This window comes from Dunckerocampus dactyliophorus, chromosome 9 (assembly GCF_027744805.1).
Source record: "Dunckerocampus dactyliophorus isolate RoL2022-P2 chromosome 9, RoL_Ddac_1.1, whole genome shotgun sequence".
In the NCBI taxonomy this organism is placed as follows: domain Eukaryota; kingdom Metazoa; phylum Chordata; class Actinopteri; order Syngnathiformes; family Syngnathidae; genus Dunckerocampus; species Dunckerocampus dactyliophorus.
The window spans coordinates 7,249,751-7,274,238 of record NC_072827.1 but is presented as its reverse complement, the minus strand read 5'-3'; the positions used below and the strand labels follow the sequence as shown (position 1 = coordinate 7,274,238).

The 24,488-nt window shown below is 39.2% G+C and overlaps 1 protein-coding gene across 6 annotated transcripts in view; it reads right to left on the bottom strand.

The window, feature by feature from the left end:
- ubr3 (ubiquitin protein ligase E3 component n-recognin 3) overlaps positions 1-24,095 on the bottom strand; it is a 112,872-nt gene extending 88,777 nt beyond the window's left edge. For all 6 annotated transcript variants that reach the window (XR_008572517.1, XM_054787986.1, XM_054787983.1 and 3 more), the window contains exons 1-16: positions 23,605-24,095; positions 21,351-21,490; positions 20,970-21,122; positions 20,697-20,846; positions 17,536-17,576; positions 14,703-14,769; positions 14,506-14,636; positions 12,382-12,610; positions 12,132-12,311; positions 2,625-2,758; positions 2,452-2,538; positions 2,318-2,383; positions 2,150-2,239; positions 1,937-2,065; positions 1,807-1,859; positions 985-1,118 (exon numbers count right to left, since the gene is read on the bottom strand). Coding sequence is in view for 5 of the 6 variants with exons in the window: in XM_054787986.1 (XP_054643961.1) it covers positions 985-1,118; positions 1,807-1,859; positions 1,937-2,065; positions 2,150-2,239; positions 2,318-2,383; positions 2,452-2,538; positions 2,625-2,758; positions 12,132-12,311; positions 12,382-12,610; positions 14,506-14,636; positions 14,703-14,769; positions 17,536-17,576; positions 20,697-20,846; positions 20,970-21,122; positions 21,351-21,490; positions 23,605-24,038 (2,218 nt within the window). In the remaining variant the exon portion in view is untranslated. The remainder of the gene's footprint in view (positions 1-984; positions 1,119-1,806; positions 1,860-1,936; positions 2,066-2,149; positions 2,240-2,317; positions 2,384-2,451; positions 2,539-2,624; positions 2,759-12,131; positions 12,312-12,381; positions 12,611-14,505; positions 14,637-14,702; positions 14,770-17,535; positions 17,577-20,696; positions 20,847-20,969; positions 21,123-21,350; positions 21,491-23,604) is intronic.
- Between the last annotated feature and the right edge of the window lie 393 nt (positions 24,096-24,488).

Below are 24,488 nucleotides of genomic sequence, written 5' to 3'. Positions count from 1 at the left end.
ACAGTGAAAGTTAGCACACGCACAATGGTGCATTCAAGACCCGTCAAACAGTGGGACGGTGTCAACGCTAGCAAGAAACAACATACAAATGCAAAAATGAGATTTGTAACTGTCTATTATTTTTTTAAATAAAATAATGGCCCATATTTCCAAAGTTGATATGCATTTACAAAAAATTTGATGTAGTTATTTACAACATGTATTTTTTGTTAAGTGTATATTTGTTTTGCCCTCATTGCAACTGAAAGCTTCCTGGGTTTGGGACCCCTGCCCTAGGGAACCTTCGTCAGGAGTCTACTGCCTGTCTCAAACACCGACACCGAATGGCCAATGTAGAATACAGTACTACAGTCACAACTACAATGCTTCTTCAGCCTTGTATTTGTATTTTAGTTCATTTGGTTAGATCATTTAGCCATTTTTATGCTTGAAAATAATTAATTTCTGTAAAAAATAAGTACAATTTGCTTAAATATGCATTTAAAAATAATCCTAATGGGCTGTATTCAACCACAAAACAGTGAACATTTATGAATTTGTTAATTTTTGAAAAAAATGCATTATAGTGAGACAGCGATAAACGAAACGCGAGTTACGACTGTACTCTGAAGGAAGTTGCTGCTAACATCGATTTCGGTTTATGCCTGTATCTGTAATGAAGCGCTGAACAATATCGGACAATATGTCCAATACCAGCAAGAAATCAGATAGAGAATCTGTAGCGAACAAATGTTGAGGAGATAACTACACAGACATTTTTTTCCCCCAAAACGGACCTTAAAGGCATAAGGGCAAAAGATTAGAAGAGGAGATAAATGAATTTATGTTTTTTCCCTTCTTTTGAGACTGTTTAACAGTGTGCCTGATATCTACGTTCCGATGAACAACAAAACAGAGCACTTCTTTTCATCAGCATTCACTCCACGGTCATGACTCACCCTGAGATTGTCAGCCCTAGGACACATTCCGTGTTGTACCACTTACCTAAATGAATGCGAAGGCTTGTCAGTATAACCAAGAAGGTCAGAGCCCCTTCTAGCATTGGTCTTTCCTGTTCCGAGTCTAGCACGGCGTTCTGATGCTGCGACGCCATAGTCAAAAGATCCACCACTTTAAACCTGCACGAAAAAATACAATGTCAAGTGCAGGAGGTGTCCAATGTGCGTCCCAAGGGCCATTTGAGGCCCTGTGTTGTTTTTTCTTGGCCCGTGTTTGAGACAATTTTATGAAAATAAACTCGTAATATGATGAGGGAAAAAAAAGGTCAGAGTTGAAATATGAAAGAAAATATAATTTTATATTAAAAAAATTCGTAATATTATGAGAAAGTTGAAATAGCTGGAAAATGACCAAAAAAACAGCAGAAATGGAAAATACAGCTGCAAAAGTGTCATATTTTAACAAGAAAAATGTCAACGTTATCAAAATTAACTTGTATTATTATTATTATGAGAATAAATAAGGTCCTTTTAGTAGCATAAAGTTCAAATTTTTCCTGAGACTTTTAATATTATAAGAAACAAACTAAACAAAGAATAAAGTTGCAATTTTTGGAAAATTAGGGTGGGGAAAAGTTGCAATATTATAAGAATACAGTCAAAATATTATGCAGGCTATTTTTTCTTGAAATATCTATAACTCCTAAAGCATAGTCTACATTTGCAAAATATCACAGTGGCCCTTGTATCCTTTCATTTTTAAGTAAATGGCCCTCGGTGGAAGCTTGGACACCCCTGTTCTAGTGTGTATCTTTTAAAAATACTTACACAACACAGCAATTGCAAAAGTGCATGCGTTGGACCCTACCTCTCAAAAACACTCGAGATAAAGTAGTCAGGATCAAGTCTTGATGCGCAAACCTGCAAAAAGAATAAATAAAGTTCATATAACAACAAGCTTTGTGAGATAAACAGAAAAGTCTGTGAAAAGTCCTGACCTGCAGCAGATAGATGTCTGGGTCAATCATGGAGTTGCAGAAGTGCGACTGCACGTAGGTCATGGCTTGTCCTTTTATCTGCAGCCCATTCCTCACCCACATGTTGCTGTGGATCTCTGACAGACACGCCTACCAGCAAACACACATTGTCATCTCAAATGGGATTTTCGTCATCAGCTTCTGGAAGAGGCCCCCCACGGCAGAATGCTGTACCTGAATTTGCAACGGATGCACCATGATCTTCATCAGCATCTCTTGGTCAGGCAGGAGGCTGTCCAGGTCCAGGCCTTGGCACTTAACAGCCTAGAGATTGTTCAGATAAGCCATCTGTCATTAGCGCGTCCTTCTTTGGAATTATTGCATCTCAACAGTGACACTGACCTTACTGAGGAACATGGCATAGTAGCGGTGTAGTGGCAAATGAAATGTGACTTGATTTGGCGAAGGCTGGGAGAGAAATAGAAGTCATGAGAATCACCAGGGGCATACGCTTGTTTGTGTCGATCTAAATTTACCTCATCACTGAAGCTAATGGCATCAAACCAGATTTGAAGAGTCTCCAAACAGTAGCGGACCACAGTTTTAGTATACTCCTGAGTCTCCTGCACAGAGACATTACAACATATTCAAAGCCCACATACTGTACAGGATGTCTGAAAAGTAGCTGCAGGTTGCGGGTATGACTTACTCTGACTTTGCAGTGAGTTAAAAGGCCCCACATTGGTTGTGCGCAGGCCTCAAGCTCAGCTGCAAATGCTGCATAGTAGGTCTGAGACTCAAATTCCACGTGTTCATTCAACTCCCGCTTATTCAGGTTCATTCCTATCACAGCGGAAAAGGAGGGCGTAAGACCACAAACTAACATTTGACAATCCATGTATTAACACTTTTTCTTAATTGCTAAAACACTAAACCCCATTGGCTGAACCACATGCTCAGTTGCCTGAACCCACTCATTTCATCGGCCACTCTTTTGGCAAAACCATAGCACTTTTCACCTGTTTAGATCCAACTTGCCAACGCATTTTCACTGTGATGTGCCTGTGTTGCATCATGGTGAGTACAGGTGGCAAAATCAAACACAATTAACTCATTCACTCCCAGACATTTTTCAAAAGACATTCCCTCCATTACTGGCCATTTTAGACGATTTTGTCTGATCTTTCAAGGCACGCAGAATATTGTGTTCTATGGCTATAAAGATTAGACTCCTGTATTTCATCAGGGAATAAAAACAACTTTGTTTCTACCTTTTTCCGTTCTTTAGTAATCAGCAGTAGAACGTACGTAAGTTTCAGAAAAATATTACTTCCCAACAAGAAAAGGGAGAAAAACAGCTTTTTGGAAAAAGATACATTTCAAGCATAACTTTCACTTTGACACAATGTTTTTGAATTTGTGACAGCTCAAAGGTTGTTTTACATCAAAATAACAATTTATTTACAAATATAACAGCATGAACTACAGTTTCACTAAACTGTGTGCACACGTGTGCATGTGTTCAAATTTCCCTACAATGCGTAACCTGCACGCGACACTCCCCCACGCTCTCTCGCTTCCTCCTTGCTGTCGAGCGCGTTAACACATGCAAAAGAGGCATGCCAAGTTCTGATCAAATGCACTTCTGCCACCTTGTGGCCGTTTTTATGGCTTAAAACTGCATGAAAAGTCACCTCTTATTGTGTACTTGCATGATCACCTCTTTTTGCCTCTCGCACACAAAAAAAAACTTAGACACATGAACATGTCTTTGGGAGTGAGCGTTTGGGTTAAAAAAACAACAACTTACAAATACAGTCAAAGCTGTCTTAGCGGCCACCTGTATGGAACGGCCACCCGCCTATAGCGGCCACTGAAAAATCCCCCGCAGAAAATTTACGTGTTATAGACCCTGTGTATAGCAGTCACCTGTCTAACACGGCCAGGGGCCACCCATTTTGTATACCTTGGTCAATATCTGACCGCATATAGCGGCCAAAATGCCAATTCAAGCAGAAGCTTCATGCACGAAAAAGTTTCGTTTTTTAAGCAATGAAGCCGTCGTGTGTAGACTTTAATTACTGAGTCCTAGTTCGACATAAAAAAGCCATGAAAAGATTCAATGACGGACAAAACGGTAATCTTCCCACTTTGCAATGCCATGAATAGATTCTAAAATAGCCAAAACACCTGAATAAAACATCTAAAATATCACTTAATTGCCGACTAACTAGAGATTAGAAGCCCATTCAATAAGAAAGGAGCGTTGGTATTGTTAGTTTACGACGATCTTCGCACCTCCTCCGCACTCAATTGTTCAAGCTGTTACCTAGATTTACCTACCTGTTTATGTGTCAACAGAGCGTTTTCCCCTATGTCTCTTGGTTTTGCTCCAGTCTTTTTGTGAATACATGTGTGCGCACAAATTCAAAATGGCCACCGACCTGTCTATAACGGCCACTTCTGCCGTTTCTCTTCAGTGGCCGCTATAGACAGGTTTGACTGTACATCTTTGGTATTGAGTTGAGATAAAAGCAAAGGTGTCACCTGTTGAACACAACTCAAAATGTACCACGCTTGTGGCGAATGATATGAGGGAAGATATGGTATATAAGCCAGTTCAGAGATTTGTGAGGCACTACAACGGACAGAAATCTGAGAGGAAGAGGAGGAAGAAGAAGAAAGACAGGGAGGAGGAGGAAAATGGAGAAATAAAAGGGTATTTTGGTACATTTAGCTTCAAAGCCGTTGCAGATGGCTCTCGCAACAAGACCACAGTTATTTGTATCTACTGTCGCTGTGAGATGAGTTGTCACAGACTACATAGACTGCCAGAGAGAAGTTAGAACGTGGAGCGCTGCAGCTATTTTTTATAGTCATTTATACAATGGTACCTTGGCATACAAGTGTCCTAACTAATGACTGTCTTTTAGATGCGATTTTTTGCTTTGAACCACGAGCTAAAATTTGAATTACGAGTTGCTAGTTACTGGCAGGAAATCTCAAACATACCGGTATGCATGTTCAGTAATATTATTTTCCAGAACATATCATATGAATGAATCCTTTTACGTCAGTCATTCAGCAACAAAAAAAAAATTGTTGTTTATCCAAATAAAGGGTCATGCCGGGTCAATTGTATGCAAACTGGCTTGCTAACTGCACTGTATACAATGCCTGGTAAGCATCATGGAAACACTGAGATTCTCCCATTCCTTCAAGTAACGCAACCTTAAAAGTCCCTTTAAAAATACATATATCATGATATAACAAAAAAGTACGTAAATTTCCTCTTAGCTATTATAGAGCTATATAAATGTATCAATTCTGGACATACATTTAATCAGAGGAATTTTACACGATCGAAAATATCAGAGATCGACAGTGCAAAACCCTTAAATTATCAATCATAAATCTACATTTCAATCATACTTACAGGTGAAATGTTCGTCCACAGCCTTTGAACTGGCGATTTGTGCAGTTAATAGCTGCACATGCAGGCATCTTAAGGCAAAATTTGTGTCCAATCGAATTAATAAAAGAAGTTCACCACGAATGCAAAAGCTTGTCGAGAAGTGTTTCTTTCGAGTGGCAATATGGCGGCCGTGTGGCTTCACAAGTCATCGCCAATGAGCTATCCAGATATATTATACAGATCCGTGATATAAATAGCTTTAGCAATGGTAGCATTAGCAGCGCGCTAGTTAGTCAACAGGAAATATTTTTCAACATATCAGCAAAACATTACAGCCTTCTAATTTATCTTATTACAGCCGCCAAGTGCAGCGCAAATTGCAAGCGCAGCGCGGAAGTTATGTTTTTGCTGGAGTTTGTCTGTTTGGTTGGTTGTTTGTGTTCAAGGGTAACTTGAAAAGTTCTGAATGGATTTGGATGGAATTTTCAGGAATTGTCATAATTGGGATGGAAGAACAGATTGAATTTTGGGGGTGATCCAGATTACCGTCTGGATCCAGGAATTTTTTAAAGGATTCTTTAACATTGCGAGATTGGACCATTTTCGGCATTTGTGCATATAACTCCACAAAAAATGGTCAGAGCACTTGGAAAAAAATAAAGCACAAGCTATAAACATGCAACAAACACCATTATATGTAGCCAAGACACTGTGGAATGTGGAGTGTGCCAACAAATTAGTTGTATCTTCAAAAGCTAGGGATGAAAACCGCCATGACGGAAAATTCAATATTTGTGAATAACTATTGAACTAATATTGATATCATTATGAACCCATATGCTAATAGTATGTTTTCATAGTCAATGAATCTATCCTTTACATTAAATTTTCTACATTTAATTTTTTTAATAATTGAACCTGAGCTTCCTGCTGCCCGGTGGCTGGGGAGCCCTGCCTTACAGTATGCTTGGGGATATGATGTCCACTTTTACACATTTGAAAATACTGTACGAATGCCACTTTTATACAATTGGCTTCTTTATTTTATAATGTAAGATTAATGTCTACATCAACAAACGTTACCATTGAATCGCGTCGTATCGTTTGCACCCTGTATCAAATCGTTATGTTTTTAAAATATAGTTTTGGACTCGTGTCTCAACCCCGTGTACATAGATGCGTATCAAATTGTCTACCACGAAGAATTACATCCCGACTTATGACAAAGTCATGATAAAAACTTCTATCTGCAATGAATTGTGATTATTTGACATTTAATTATGGACAAAATGTGATTAATCGTGATTAAATATTTTAATCAATTGACAGCACTAGTAATCACCTTTTTTGACATAGTATGTAAATGTTGACAGCAATTACTGTACGACTATACTATATACTGTACCACACTATACTGTAAGTAAATATATGTTTCAGTACATCACTGTGCCAGTGTACTGGAGTATGGTAAGGGTTAGTCTAACTGTTAGTAGGCCTAGTATTCCATGTACTGACCTCACCAAAATCTTAAGACCAGTTGAAAAATTGCTAGAATTTGCATTTTGCACATTTGGATCTTAATGAGGTTTAAAGTAGAGCTACAATATGCAAAAACAAGAAGGGGGAGTGAGACAAAAAGCATTTTGAAAAAGTAATTTATTGAAAACAACTAACTGAAATAGGCTGTTTATCAGCTGATCAAAAGTTTAAGACCATCGCTCAAAAAATAACAAAAAAACTCTCCAAACCAGAACAAAAAATTTTCTCAGTAGGACTCAGTAATGAGTAGCTCCACCGTCCAGGAGGCTAGTGGGAACATTGCTCCAAGTGGTGAAGATGGCTTCACCAAGGGCATCACCTGTCTGGAACTGATGGCCATTTTTATAAACTTCCCTTGCCATCCATCCCCAAATGTTCTCTATGGGATTTAAATGAGGGGAACATGCATGATGGTCCAAAAGAGTGATGTTGTTCTCCCTGAAGAAGTCCTTGGTCAAGCGAGCATTGTGAACTGCAGCGTTGTCCTGTTGAAAAACCCAGCTGTTACCACACAGACGAGGGCCCTCAGTCATGAGGGATGGTCGCTGCAACATCTGCATCCGTTTGACGACCCTGCACCACCTGAAGCTCCAGTGTTCCACCAAATGAAAAAGCACCCAAGACCATGATGGACCCCACCCCCTCAACTGTGCTGGGTAGAAAACATCTCAGGTGGGATCTCCTTGTCATGCCAGTAACGTTGGAAGCCATCTGGACCGTCAAGGTTACATTTTTTCTCATCAGAGAATCAAACTTTTTTTCCACCTTTCAATGTCCCATGTTTGATGCTCCCTGGCAAAGTCTAAACGGGCAGTTTTGTGGCGTTGAAGGAGACGACATCTTTTAAATTAGTTTTTTAAACCCTTTTCCCGCAGATGCCATCTGATGGTTATTGCGCTGCAGTCGGCACCTGTAAGGGCCTTAATTTGGGTGGAAGACCGCCGTGTCTTGATGGACAGCCAATCGGATCTTCCGGTTCTGCGCAGGTGTGATTTTTTTTGGGTCTACCACTTGACTTTTTTGTTCCATAATTCTCAGGACCTTTCAAAAAATGTAGAATGACTGATTTACTGCACCCAACCTCAGCAGCAATGGCACGCTGCGAGGCCTTGCTTATGCTGATCGACAATCCGACCACGTTGAAAAAGAGAAAGCTTCTTAGCTTTAGCCATCAGGAGGGCATGACAGTGTGAATGCCTGACAGAAAATGAACATTTTGTTCATGTTTTTGGCTTTTATAGCCTGTGGTCTTAAACTGTTGATCAGGTGATAAAACAGCCTATTTCAGATTTTTTTTTTTTTTTTAATCACCAGTTCCAAATGCTTTTTGTCTCACTCCCCCTTCTTGTTTTTGCATATTGTAGCTCTACTTAAAACCTCATTGAGATCCAAATGTGCAAAATGCAAATTCTAGCAATTTTTCAGCTGGTCTTAAGATTTTGATCAGGTCTGTATAATTTTGTAACTGCATGTACAAAGGAAAGACTGCCACATGGGAGTGGGAGGACAGGTATGTTCCCCCCCCCACGCCAAGATACACTTTTTGTACTTTACTTTTACATAGGCTTATTAGTGTTTACAAGTGCTAAATGCACAGGTTTTTTGTTTTGCAACATGCATTCAGTAAAACAGTGAACATTGATTTCCACAGCCTCATTTCCTGAGCATTGTGTTTCCGATTTTTAGTAGTGTTTTTCATTTTGATTGACTCAGGGCACGATTTGACAACATAGTTCAGTTTTCAGCACAGACTGAACTGTTTTGAGGTGACAGTTTGGTTTTGCAATAAGAGTCAGAGGTTTGTGCATTTGGCTTGAAAATTTGGTTTTGTGGTCACAGTTTATAGAAAAGGAGGGCAGCTTTCGAGAAATGCGTCTTAGCAATTGAGAAAAACTGTGATAGAGCAAGTGGACTTGGCCAGAAGACATGCTTACAATGTAGCAGCAACACTGAACGTAACCCCCAGCAAGAAGACACTCAAACCCACCGAACAAGGGGGAGTGTTATTTTTAGTGTAGTGAGGCCACCATTCTAATTCAGTGACAAGGCACACGTGGTTTACCCACAATAATCAGGACAGCACAAACCACCACTAACTGTTGATATCTTGAAGTATATACCAGAGCAATAGAATGGATAATATCAATAGAAAGAGAGGCCCATAATTTCAGCCTGCAGAGTCACGGACCGAAAGCTGTGCTGCTCCAGCTGCGGTGGTACCGGAGAGGATATTTATTTCATGGAAGTTAAAAAATACAGGAAGGAAGCGTAAAATACGGGACTTCCTCGGGGAAGCAAGAGGGTTGACAGGTACATCTATCCATCTTTGGTTCCACTACTAGCGACATTTATGGTCTCCACAAGCGAGCGATGGATTTGGAGAACATGATGCTTATCTTCTAGCAAGCTACACAACGAGTGCGAGGCATCAGACATGATGAAACCCTCATCTACTGCACAGGCTACAAGTGCAGCTCCTTTACTGTACAGAACAGGGGTGTCCAAAGTGCAGCCTGGGGGCCATTTGCAGAACCGCAGGTGTTTTTTTTTTTATTGGCCAGCAGCAAATTCTAAACATATAGTTTAACAAGAAAACTACAAAAAAAAAAAAAAAAAAAAAAAAAAAATTGAAAAATCAACAGTAAATTTACAAAAATAAACTAAAAAGAAAATAGTTGTAATCTAACAAGAAAAAGTCATAATTTTACGAGGATGTCATTGTCATATTATGAGGACAAATAACGTCATTTAACGTCATGGAAAATTAGATGTCAGAAAAAGTTGACAAGAAAGTGACAAGAATAAAGTCAAAATATTATGGGAATAAAGTCACAATTACAAGAAAATAAATTGACAGGAAAAAAGCTGAAATAGCTGGAAAAATTAAAAAGGAAAAACAATGGCAGAGATGGAAAAAACAGCTGTAATTTTAAGAAAATAACGACAAAATATTAAAAAGAAAAGTCGTATTCGACATGAGAAAAAAAGGAAACATTTTTTAAAAGTTGAGAAATATGAGAAACAAAGTAAAGTCATAATTTTTGGAAAAATAGTTATATTATGGGAATAAAAACAATATTATGAAAACAAGGCTATTTAAGACAATTTGAAATATTTGAGAAAAAACAGCAAAAATGGAAAAGAAAAGAGTGAAGTTGATACTAATAATATGTTTTTTTCACCTATATGATAAAGCTGAGAAGTGCTACGATAAACACTGTCCACTGAGAGAAGTATCTAATGAGCAAAAGAAGAGGAATCAGCCGTGGATGACAAAAGCATTGCAAATGCTTGTAAGAAGAAAAACACATTGTATCGAAGATTTATAATTCAAAAACATACAAGATATATAAAAATAAGTTAAACATTTTGAGAGTGTGTAAGAGAGAATATTACAGTTATTAGACAAGAATAAAAACAACCGAGCAACATGGGGCATTCTAAACAGTATTATCAGGAATGGTACAAAGAAAGCTGATTACCCTCCCTCACTATTTTACAGAGGGAAATATTAGATATAATATGAGCGAGGTAGTCGAAAGGCTCAATACCTACTTTGTAAATATTGGACCAAAATTGGAAGAAAAGATAGAAAATTTCTTGTCATAGAGGAAAGGAATGAAACTATAGACAGGAATCTCAACTGTTAAAAGTAAGTCATTGACATTGTTAATAAATGTCAAGCAAAAACATCAACCGACTGTAACGGGATAAGAATGGAAATGATACAGGAGTTATTAATGAGATCGCAGAACCGCTGATGTACGTCTGTAATTTATCATTCCAGACTGGTAAATTCCCTAACAAAATGCAAACAGTTAAAGTAGTTCCAATTTTCAAAAATGGAGACACACATCAATTTACCATCTACCAACCAGTCTCCTTATTACCCCAATTATAAAAAAGAATTCAAAAGCTATTCAACAATAGGTTGGACAAATGTATTAATAAGAATGAATTACTAGCAAACAGCCAATACGGATAGAGAACTAACATTTCAATTTCCATGGCACTAATGGCACTCGAAATCCCTGAGGACATTACCAACGCTGTAGACCAGTGATCCCCAACCCCCAGGCCGCGGCCCATCCCGGTACCGGGCCGCACAGAAAGAAAAAATCATTTCCATGATGTTTTATTTTGAAAAGTGGCCGGATTCTCTCCGTTACATCCGTCTCACTTGATGCATATCCATTGTGGGTGTGCTAACTTTCTCTCTACTGTTGCTGTATTTTTAGCATTTTTCTTTCACCTCATATTTCGCCTCAAATGCTGATACTATGTGGGAATGCATAAAGGTAAGTTTTGATGACTTATTGAGTGCTAATGTGCACATTTGTCTCAAGTTAATTCATGCCAGCACAGTGCCTTTTACCACACACGTCAAACAGAGATGTAATAATCTTTCTGGAAAAACTCCAGGCTTGAACTGGTGGATGGTGGGTCGGCATTTGTGCTTTTAATGGGATGTTGTTCATGTCTTAGTTTTACACAATACATAATAAATAAGATATTTAAGAAATTTCTCGGTGTCACAATAGATAATAATATGAACTGGAAATCTCACATAAAAAATATACAACATAAAGTTGCTAGAAATACCTCAATACTGAATAAAGCTCTCTGGTATTACCATATCTAACTTATTGTGTGGAGATATGGGGAACCAACTATAAAAGTACACTACACTCATTAACTATGTTACAGAAAAGGTCAGTTAGGATGATCCATAATGCCGCTTACAGGGAACATACAAACCCTTTATTCCTAAAATCACAATTATTAAAATTTGCTGATCTGGTAAACTATCAAACAGCTAAAATTATGCATAAAGCAAACTACAACATGTTACCCAAAAACTTTGAAAAACAATTCTTCAACAAAATAGGAGAAATATGATCTTAGGGACAAATGAAACCTAAAACACTTATATGCATGGGCTACACTAAAAACCTTCAGCATTTCTGTGTGTGGAATCAAGTTGTGAAACGGATTAAGTAAGGAACTCAAACATTTCTTACCATGATAAAGTCCGTTGTACATTGAACAAATGTGTTGCAACTGATGAGGGGTAGGATTAAATAAGCTTTGCTTCTTCGTACTCCGTCTCGGACATGCAGAATTGTAAATTGTGTTATGTGATGAGCTCCACTATCATTTGTGGGCATGTTCAAGATGAATTAAACCATTACCATTCATTTTTCACTATGTGGCCCCCGCTGGTAGAAAACGTTTGGACACCGCTGGTCTCGAATGACTTACCTTGGAAAAATGACACAAAGCTCATCCACAGCATCAACAAGGAATGGTCTTCCAAGAACTTTTTTGCAACACTTTGGTGCGACAAGATGTTGATGAAGTCGCTAACTAACGGCCAGTAGGTGTTATTCTTCAACAGAGCCTCACTGCAGTTCACCACCACATGGCGACTGTTTTCTTCATCTAAAAAGGGGAAAGGAAGAAACCAGTCATGTCGTCAAATCATCTTCACTGTTTGAGTCATGACACTTACCCTGAAGTTCACTTTTAATAAGGCAACTCTCCATCATGTAAAGGAGGACAGTGACCATAATGTCTAGCAGCTGACACTCCTCCGTCACGTGACGAGCCAGCTCCTCGTTGCTGAACAGCTGCACGCTGATATGCACAATGCGGTTGGACATGGTGTCCGACTCGTGGCTTTTCATCAGGGTTTTCATGATGAATGCATAATGCTGAACAAATGTTTTTGTAAAAGTGATCTGGCAAAAAGGAAGAAAAAAAAAAACACTCATTAAACTAGAGATGCATAATATTTTTTTTTTCAAACTGATACCCATCATTTTCTTCTTCTCAAGACGGATATGGTACTGATAACCTTCATTCTAAGCTGCATGTGTGCGCAATTGTGCACTGATCTTGTGTTCTCAGCGCACATGAAATTCTTGCTGCATAGCAAAATAAAATCCAACCTGAAAAATAAACACATACTTTATTCTGTACCATTTTGCAATGCCACTCCATGAGTGACAGGCGACAACAAGCGGTAACAACACAAAGACGACCACTGTCCAGCCAGTAATAACAGCCTGTTGGTACGTACGTACTTACGCAGCCAATCAATTCATTAAGAGCGCGTTACTTTGTACCCTGCCGCGGTTTTGCAGGTTAGCGTATAGCTACTGGAGCAGGGGAGCTAAATGCTGCTTGCTAACCCTGTATAATAGCGAAACAGTGCCACAGCCACAAAAAAAAAAAGGCCTCTAAGGTGTACTGGCTGTCGGAGTATGTGGGAACAAAAGAACAAGAGTTGAATATGGATTATTTTTTTTCTTTTTCAAATGAGGGCTGCTCTGACCCAGTTTCCTGAGTGAAAAGTGTGGACTAAATAAGTGGCTTCACCGTGCATGTGGCACTGGCGTGCTTTTATTTTGATGGCCAGACTTAAAGGATACAGGAAGTGTTATGCCAAGTTTGCACCAGTGATGTCGAAGGGACCAGAAGGTGACTGTTTCTTTCAGTTGTTTTTTTTTTTTTAATTTTATTTTTTTATTGAGACAAAAGTAAACATATACGGAAAATGTGTCATCACTTTGAAGTACATTTCCAGAATGAAATAGTACCAAAACAGGCTGCTGCAAAACAGAAAGGAAATAAGGAAATAACAGTAAACATACTGTAACTAACAAAATAAATGTTAAAAAAGAAAAGAAATGGAAAATGAAATGATAAACTAGGTGTTTTCTGCAAGATTTAGATCATTAATTGGATGAGATAGTTCTACGGCTTGTTTTGTCTGAGGTGGACCAAAAAGAAAGCTACTTTGTGTCGTACGCCTTGATGACCTTTTCAACCCACTCGTATACAAAATAACACAGAATGAAAGTTGGACTACCTCATGTTCTCAAGGTTTGGACGCATGTCATACTACAACTGTGCGTGTCTGATGGTGCTCACAGAGATCCAAAGAACGCTCAGGTCGTTTGTTTGTATGCTCAGACACTTGAAAAATTAGCGAGAACATTGACGATAACTTTCTACTTTTTAGATTTAAATAGTTTGTGAAAATCTGGTAGTAAGGAAGACTAAAACAAATTAGGATTTTCCCAACTGTACCTGTTGATTTGTCCTAATCAAATATGACATTACTAATACCACATCACTGCTATCAGGAGAGCCAGAGTATATAGCGAGAGGAGCCACCTGCTGTGGCCGAGCAAGGTGCACTGTATTCGGACATTTGCTCAAAGAGGCCGTTGTGCCGCCATGGAGGTCTCTGGCAAAACGTTTGCCCTTTCCAAACGCTGCAGCACTGGCGTTTCAGGTGGCCAATAAGGTTTTTTGTGTTCTTGATGGTTTTTTTTCCCCCCTAATCGCAGAGTATTTGGCACACAAAATGTCTCAGAAAAAGTAGACGTTTGTTAACAAATGAGCTAATGGGAAGTTACAACAGGCTGTTATCATAGCCAGATGATTTTATTTTTTATTTTTTTAATTATCGGTTATAGGATCTATTTTTAAAAGGTATCAGCTTATCCGTATGACATCATAATTGCCTCAGATCGGCCTGATAAGTATCAGTCCAATAATTATTGTGCACCCCTACATTAAACATGTACATTACTCTTAGAATGCTTGCTAAAATGAATCAAAGTACCTTGTAATCTTGATCTGGCAACATGTTGAGTAGGAAGGTGACCATCTTCTGAGGAAACTCGTATTTTATTGTCCAAAAGAGGAGCTCCTCCAAAAAACATTTATGCTTCAATGACTCAATAATACACAGGTCTGAGGGAAGACAATGCAAAATGTAAAAATAGAATGCACATTTTTACAACATATTTCCTTCATTACCTTTTGTACTGCTACTCAGCTTGACCCGCTTTCTCTGTCCAACACTCTGCCCTGCATCTTGGTCCTCCTGGGAGTATATAAAAAAAATAAAATAAAATAAAAAAAAAGTAAAACTTGACAATCTTCAACAATCACTAAAAGCAAGGCAGATATTTATTTGTAAAAATTTAAAAAAAAGAAAACAAAAATTTAAAAAAATACAGCTGTCCCTTGCCACCTTGTACTTCGAATTTCACTCTCACAGTTTTTAAAAAAATATTTGAATTAATAAATCGTGCTTTTTCACGGTTGAATACAGCCTATTATTCATTAAAAAATCTGCATATTTACACCAATTTTACATGTTTTTCCCAGCATAAAAATGGCCGAATGTATAAGGCATTCAGAAGCCGCATTCAAAGACGTTGTGATGATATGTACTTTTCTACACTGGTCACTAAGTGCCAGCAATGTTACTGTAACGTTGGGTGAGACACACAAGCGCCAGACTTGGCCGCTGGACTTTTACTGCACCTTTGAATAATCTCACAATAATCCCTTAAACCTTGGTCAAAACCAGTTGTACCGGTTGCTACTGCCAGTCAGCGTGCAAAAACCAAGAAGCGCACGAAGGGCACGCATGTGAAAGTTCTGATTTTCAAGCCGTAGACCGACTTCAAACCAGCCGTAGAGATTCTTTGTCAAACTCTACAGCACTTATGTTTTTTTTCTGGTTGCAAGACAAACTGTATGCACTTACGTCCGTCTTCGTGCGTCATCCGTACAGCCAACCTGTGTCTTTCGTACACTACCGGTCAAAAATTTTAGAACGCTCCAATTTCTCTTAGGGGAAACCTACATTTTAAGTGTTAAGATGGTCTTTCTCTTCCAAGGTTAATTGCCTTTTTTCTTGACATTTTTGTAGGAACAAATGACTTTCTCCAGTACAATGCTGTTCAACTAATGCTTACGAGGGTGTAGTACCAAAGTGTGTTCTGAACACTGTTTTGATGCAGACAGAGGAGGTAGTAAGTATTCCAGAACACGTGTAGGAATTAGTTGAACCACCAGCCAAGGTTTGATCAACCTCCATTTCTGCGTTAAATTGTTGACCCATTTTGTGGAAACAGGCCTTTTCGTATAATTCTGAAATACACTTTATGTTTCACTTCTGGGTAACCATTTTTTTTTTTTAACCTTTGGCACTGCACCACTTACCTTTGTACCATTTCAAGCTATTCATTGGACTTCAACCACTTGAATTTCAATAAATAACTGGAAAAATTGGTGTGTTCTAAAACTTTTGACAGGTAGTGTACCTTTTGCTGGTGTTTGGGCAAAATGTCAAGTCGCACTTGCAGACCCACATACGTAATTGGTGCAGCCAACATTAGTTCAGATATTTTTTACGTGCTCCATGCATGTCGAGTAAGTCGGTCGTGTGTTGCCCATACGGCGAGAGTCTATCAGTCGCACGAAAATTCGGGTATATAAAGCTGCAGGGGTGCCCAGAGCTTTGTTTTATATGCTTTATTGTATCTATACTTCTGTTTATCAGTGTATATTTGTTTTTTTTCCTCTGTTTTCTGTGTCTCCATTGTAATATATATTTATGATTCCTATTGCAGTGCATATTGTTATTCACGTGACCGGATACGACGTAAACGCCTGTGGTGCATCTGTGCGTGTGCTGCATGAGGCCACGTTTTGGTCAACAAAGACGATCTACATGCTGACAAAGTCTTTTAATAAACATCAATAAGGAAGAGAACCCCCAATATATTACACATACTACGTGTGATAATTGACCATTTATGTTCATCAGTTGGAAAAAAATAAGTATCACGGCATGTGACATAGCAGAAGCTCTGTCGTAAACAATTGCGTGGAGGAAGTTACGTAGGTCTGTCGCATGGGCAGAACCAATCATGTTTCCAGTACGGATCTTTCGTCATTGGTATGCATAACGTACAGTCACGCATAGTTCTTGCACCCTTCATACAAAGCCCACATGGAACGAAAGTCCGTACATTTATTGCAAGTTTGACAGACGTTGGTCTTACAACTTACGTGCGTTGGCTGTACGAATGAGGCAATAGCCGTGCGTCCGAACAGCCTCAGATTTTGTGCGTGGTACGCACGCTCCACTTACAGATTTTACGCTGGATGCGCGGTGATCTTACTCCTTCATGGTCACCACAACTGCGTGCTCCACGAGCAAAAAAAGAAAAAAACTCAGCGATTCGGGGAAACGCCACAAATGGCACAGCCAGAAAGTCATACGTCCGGTTGTGACCTACGCTTAACACGGTCTACTGCTGCATCGTAACCCAACACAAAGCCAAGCCGAACTACAAGTCTGAACCCCAGACGTAACCGGAACATACTGTATTTACAGTAACACACATAAGCACAAGTCTTATCTTCTCTTATTATGTGTACTATATTGAGTAATAGGAGTGTAAATGTGACGATAGGGGTGTTATTTCATTTCTCTGGTAATGTTAAAAAAATAAAAATAAAAAAAAAACGTATTGAGAAGGTTGTACCTACAAAAATATTCCATTTATAAATAAGCAATCCTACTTTGCCGGAATTCACTCATCACGGTTAAGAATTTGAGGGATTACTGCAGCAAACAAAATACAGTAGAACCTTGAAAATAAAACAGCCATCAGGTTGCATCATTTACAATTCAATCATGATTGTCGGGGGAAGGTACGCCATTTAATTCACACAAAACGACCATCATCATGCACGTCTCCCAAGATGTGTTTGACAGTCGCTCCACTGTAATATTAAAATGACATGTAAAAATGGTTATACAGTAATAGCTTCCAGGTTTGGCACAAACCTCTTTGCTCGCCTCATCTGGGCTTCCTGGTGCTGTGGATCCTGTGGGACAGAAAAAAAAGCAATCATTAGCAGTTGTCTTATGAAGAGTCTAGGTGCAATACCAATGCACAGAGTGAACCCTCTTCCTGCCTGTTTGGAAGCGAGAGCAAAGGAAAACAGACACGCATGCACATGGCAATATATGGAGGCCGGCAAAATGATACAGCTCATTTTTATTTATTAATTGATGATTAATATATGACCAATTCATTTATTTATTATCGCGAGACAGAAATCTTTTTGATCTTGTGACATCCCTAGTGTTTATATTTCTATATTAAACCAGAGTTCACACACCTTTCCAAAGACAACATTCAAGCATCAAGGCTCTGTCCCATATCGCCACTAAACCATTCCATCTGTCGCAGTCTAAATATTTACACCAGACGCTTTTGGCCGTGAAGGGTGGATAGAACAGCATGAGTAACGTCTAAATACATCTGAGAAACGTCTCCTTTAGCGTGAATAACGTCTTAATGGAGCCTAGCTGACGGAATATGGAACGCCTGAGTAGCGTCTGCTTTAGTATGAGTCATGAATGAAACGGCTCTCGTCCATCAACATCCAGTTTGCGTCTTATAAAAGGCCAAGCTCCACCCATCAGCCCATCACAACAGTCAGGTAATTGATGGGTTTCAGCCACATGACCTGGAGGCAGTTCCGGTGAGCAGATGGGGGGCAAGCATAAGCTCCGGCCACATACACACTCGGTAGGTTTGTGCAATATTTTGGAGATTAAAGCCAATGACAGTGCATGTCGTTGAAATGATTTGCTCCAGTTGTGTGAGTGTACATGGTGTGATGCATGAAGACATAAAATAGTTGATCAGACATAATGAAAATAATGCTTGTCACATGTCAATTTGCATTCAGTGTGCATGAATACATTCTTGTTTATGTCCTTCATTGTTTCGCTTCACTGTTTGAGCTACATAGCCAATTTTCATCTGAACTGTACGCACAATTTCTGGGCTGCTAGAAGCCTCACTTCTGGGACCTCCATGGAGCATCGCTGGACAATCCTTCCAGGTGGCTACATTTCACAATTTCTGTTCCAACAATGTTTTAACTTTGATTTTAGTATAAATTGTGCTTCTTGCTGCTCACTGGAGCGTGTTTACTCAGCTCCACTCGAGAGCGACAGCTGGTTAGCAAACGCTGAAAAAGGTGGCTTCTCTGCGTTTCCGGAACTTTTTTCCCCGTTATGACGGACTATCTCAGTAATATATATGTGAACAATTTCAACATGTGAGAACGGCACATCTATGCAGTATATTTGCATTGATTTTACATTTAGTTACAATTAGGTTTGTTTGCCCCCAATCTCTCTAAGGGGGGGCTGACAACAACCGGTCGTGATAACAATGTCTATTCCAGAACCGTTCCCTCCTCTCTTCAATTACCATTGCTCACTCGTAACACAATCCAGGTATAATCCCTAAATATGCCTCACACACTTATTATACATTTAAAGTATAAAATGTATGGACACACACCACTAGTCAATGATAATGGAAAATGATGGATACAGTGTAGCCTTTAGCCTGGTTGTCAGGCTAGCTCGAGACCAGGGGTCACCAACGTGGTGCCCGCGGGCACCAGGTAGCCTCCCACGACCACATGAGGTGCCCGCAAGCCTGCTTTTCATTCAGGCTTTCAGTTAATAATGTGAGAACACTAGAAAGAAAAGTATTCTGAAACATAAAATGTGAGTTGTGGATACCAGCATTTTGTGAATGTTTTAGTAAAACAAGCATATTTGATCTGTTTGGGTTGAAATAAGGTATGAAAATCATTTCTATAAAAATGAGTAGCTCGTGGCCATTTTAATTTTCTAAAAGTAGCTCTCGCAAGAAAAAACGTTGGTGACCCCTGATCTAGACGCTAGCAGGCTAGTGAAGCCACGTCTACATCATCCACACTGCTTGGCTGCTGTAATTGGGGTGTCCCTATACAACTTGTTCATTCATCAAATACGATACAGATATTGCAACCATGAATATCGACCGATACCGATATTGAGCAGATATCAACACAAACATTTACATGTATTTATTATATTATTTATTATGTAAATGTACATTTATTTTTTATTTTGTAATGTGGAACGTTAGAAAAGGCTTTGCCCAAGTGATATTATTCTGAGAACAATAGAAGATATGACAAAAACTCACCCATTTACTTCTTTGTGCAGTTTTTATGCACTTCTTTAGTGGCGGCTAGGCATAAAATAGACAGGTTGGAAGTGCTCAATGAAGCATTTAAACCTCGACATCGCTCATCACCAACAGGGCTTGCTCTCTTCTGTTATGCATACTGTAGCTCATTACTTTTTGCCGTCCCGTGTGATTGTGCTTCATATCCGCGATGGGGTTGGTCGGGTTAAACTTCCCTGGTTCTGTGCCACCATTGGAAACTTGTGCATGACTTGTTTTTCACTCAGCTGCAACAAGGCCTTTTTTGAGCCACACGACATCACTCCTTGTTATAGAATGCTAGCCAACACTGTTGTTGTGCTCACATGGGCTCTAGTCGGTCACTGCAGGATAGACGTGCTGGGGCGGAGTCTGGAATCGACTGCTTGTATCGGTGTGCCAATATCGGAGTTTTGGGATGCAAGCCTATATAATTGAATATTTTTTGTTTCTTTTGCGGATATCGGCCGGCGACATCCCTAGTTGTAATTCTAATTCTAATTCTAGTCTAATTCTAGTAAGGACTTCGCATCATATATTCACTTGTGTTCAACTCGCTGCAAGTTTTGAAACCGGATTGACTGTGGAGGCTAGTGCTAATGTAGCCAAACACACTTTTGCATCCCAGCACACAACTATGGTGCACTGAAAGACCGCCGAACAAAGTATGAAATCTCAAAGCTTGAAGAAAAAACATTATCAGTGAAGCATGAAGATGTAAACATGTATAAACTGTGGGCTTTGCAGGAGTGGTACATGTATGATGTACATTTTTCCTATGTCTATTATCATGTTTTCAGAAATTTGACTTATGGTGAATGCGATGCGTTTTCTGCGGAAAAAACAGCCCATTTTCAGAGTGAAAAAAACGATTATAAAACTGTTTTGAATTTGCAGTGGGATGGAGATGGGATGAGAATCTCACCCAGCAGAACATCAGCACCTCCTTCGGCACCAACAGGGCTGTCACTGGCAACACTTTGGGCTTTTTCCTCCATGGACACCAGACCAGAATTCTTCAACGCAGACAAATACTTTTCATAGTTGTTTTTCGCAAACATATTCTCCTCTTGGCCTGCAGCAGAGGTGTGAATACAAGAATACCAACAAAGATAAAACTGCATCATATTCGTCCACATTTTTCTTCACTCATTTTAAAATCATTCGAACAAAACAGAGCAGTTGAATGAGAAGTTACCCATGCTCAGCTCCTTGAACGCTTGCTGATTGGTCAGGATTTTTGTCAGTATAGTGCGCATGGCTCCGCCCATTTTAGTGAGCTCCTCCAGGAAGGAGATTTGAGGCTCCAGCTGCTGTAAAACTTTTTGTAGATCTCTCTCAGCTGAGGTGTCTGGTGCAGCGAGATAATAAATGCAAGTCATGACTCTCTGCACTTGGTAAACATGATACCGGATGTAAACAGGGTCAGGACAGCCAGCATGGCGCTTGTGCAACATATCTATTTCTATATTGAATATGTCATAAAATATCATATTGCAGCAATTGTATGCTTGGTTCATAGAATAACATCCTTTACGGTGAGTGGGTGGCATACTGTATTTATGAGGCTTATTTTCACCTGGTTCTGTGTATCCATCCCTCAGATACTGTATGACACACAGGATAAAGCGAGGAAGAACCAACTCAGACATCAAGAGAAGATCTCGAGGTATTGACGGGATGTTCTCTCCTGTTCTCAACCGATGTCGTCTGCAAAACCTGTTCTCACACACACACAAAAAAAGATGGGTTTTCAAGATTCAACACTGACAAGTCCCTGCAAAATAATCTGTTTTATATTGTCGATGCCATTTGGATTAAAACCCTGTGCAGTGTACTGACTTTTTAGCTGCATGACAGGGACAAAATATTATAAACACCTCTTTATTAACAAATATACAGGCAATTAGCACTGCAGAGATGAAACTTTACACCAGGGGTGTCCGAACTGCAGTCCAGGGGCCCGCATTCTAAAAACATAATTTAAAAAGAAAACTACCAACAACAAAAATGGAAACATCTGCAGCAATTTTTCAAGAATAAAGTCAAATACTAAGAGAAAAAAAAGCTGTAATCTAAAGAGAGGAAGAAAAACTGTAATTCCACCAGAATAAAGTAATATGACGAGGAAAAATAATGTCATTTTAGCAGCATAAAGTTGAAAAAAAGTTGAATAAATTTTTAAGCCATAATATTATAACAAACAAAAAGTATGTAGCTGTAATTTTTGGAAATTTAGGTTGGGGAAAAAAATTCTAAATTACGAGAACAACGTGAAAATATTATGGGGATAAAGTCATAATATTATGAAAAGAACATTTACAAGAAGAAAGTTGAAATAGCTGTAAAATAATTTTTAAAAAGTAACAGTAGAATAAAGTCAAAATATTAAAAGAAAAAAGTCATATTCCAACAAGAATAAAGTTGCAGTGTTACAAGAATCAACTTGAAATATTATCAGGAAAAATTGTCAAATTTTAGCACCATAGCGTTCAAATATTCAAGAAAAAAAAATTAAGATGTCACATTATGACAAATAAAACAAAGAATGAAGTTGTAATTTGGTTGGGAAAAAAAATTATATTACGAGAATAAAGTCAAAAAATTGTAGGAATAAAGTTATAATTCCAGAAAGAAAATTTTACAAGAGGAAAGTTGAAACAGTTGGAAAATTTAAAAAAAATTTTAAAAAAGAACAGCTTTGAGGAGAATACAGTCAATATATTAAGATTTAAAAAGTTGTAATCGAATGAGGAAAAAAAGTCGCAATTTTACAAGAATAAACTCGTAATATTATGGGGAAAGAATAATGTCATTTTTGTAGCATTTCACCTGTATGACAAAACTGAGATGTGGTTTATTCTTGAACTATATACTATCTATCCGGGTTCTCCGGTTCCCTCCCACATCCAAAAAAACATGCATGTTAGGTTAATTGGAGACTCTAAATTGTCCATAGGTATGAATGTGAGTGTGAATGGTTGTTTGTCTATATGTGCCCTGCCATTGGCTGGCGACCAGTCCAGGGTGTACACCGCCTGTCGCCCGAAGTCAGCTGGGATAGGCTCCAGCATGCCCCCACGACCCAAAAGAGGAGAAGCGGTGTAGAAAATGGATGGATGGATGAATGAATGAATGGATGGATAGATACATATACTGTACATATACACACATGGTCTTTACACCAACCACCAATTCATTCCATTCAGCTTCTCCTCATTATTAAACGCCATGCCTATTAGTCGTGCGCTTTGATTTAACGTGCAGGTGGACGCTTATTAACAGTGTTTTCAATTATTTTGGACATTGTCAGCACTCAAACGTATTTAGAGTCTAACTCGTAGTTGTTTTGTGATAGCTAGGAGTTTGATATCAGCGGCGACACCCTCATCAGGAAGAGCAGGTGCAGAATGGATGCCATCATTTTTACGACCAGGAAACGTGGATAAACTATGGATACCTGAGTATATTTGACGTTGAGTACAAATGGTAATCATATTTGTCAAACTAGCAGACAAACAAGCACCACATTTGAATAATGTACAGTAGCAATCAACAGTTTAAGCTGCAGGTCGGAGTGTTGTTATTGTTAATTGATGGCTCCTGAGCCGAGCTAAGTCAATGCTAATATCTCATCATAAATTAACACAGGAGAGGCGAAGCATGCAAAACTTTCGTTGGTGGATAGTTATTTGGAATGATATTTTGGACACAATTACAAAAAAAATCGACATAATAGGTGATGAGGTTTCAACAGTGAACAGCTCCCTTCCAACGTGGACCTGTCACTGGCTAGCATAGTTAGCATGGCTAGCATGACTAGCATAGCTTACCCAGTCTCTCGCATGACATTACTGTCTCCACAGTCGCAGGCCCCGCCAGCCTGGCTCCGGAACATGTTGAAGTCATGGCTCGTATGGTCTCCGTTATTGAAACACTCCGCGCACAGTGACATGCAAGGGGAGATGCCACACGTCCGGCATCGATATGCCACAAAATTAGCCGTCCACACCAAGCCGCACAGGGTGGCGTTGTCATAAGACCGGACCGTTTTGCAGAACTCCTCGAAACCTTCGCCTCCTGCGATTAGACATTTACACCAGTCCAACGCCTCCGTGTCCGTCGCCGGTTTTTCGGGATTTAGCACGACATCCAGCAGATCCTGAAGTTGTCGGAGACCGGAGGTGTTGTCAGACCGGTTTAAGTCTGCCTTCAGATAGGCGGCAGCAGCTTTCTTGTCCCGGCGTAGCAGCGACGCCGCCATCATTCGCAGGCTTGTTGTCCACAAATTTATTTTTGTTGTCTTGTGTCCATGTTCGCGAAAGTTCTCGCGATACTTTCCGTTGTTGGCGGTCGTATTTTTTATATGAAATGCTTCTGATAGCAACTCACGAAGGAGTGTTAAGAGAAAAACTAACACGTTAATTTAATATTGAACCTTGTATTAATAATATTAAGGACTATACTTGAGTGAGACTAATTCGTGCCTGTGCTTCATCAGCTTCGTTCGGACACACCTACGTAGAAGTCGTGTTTGTTGTCTTGCTTCTAGGCAACACACAGCCTCATTGGGGCCAGCCTATAAATTCTATAAAAACTATATGTAAACTATATAGCACATTTTGTAAATGTAGAACTCCATCCAATAATAACCATGTGCTTACACTATTTAAATTTTGATATTTGAGACCCTGGAACAAAAACAAACTATTTGAAA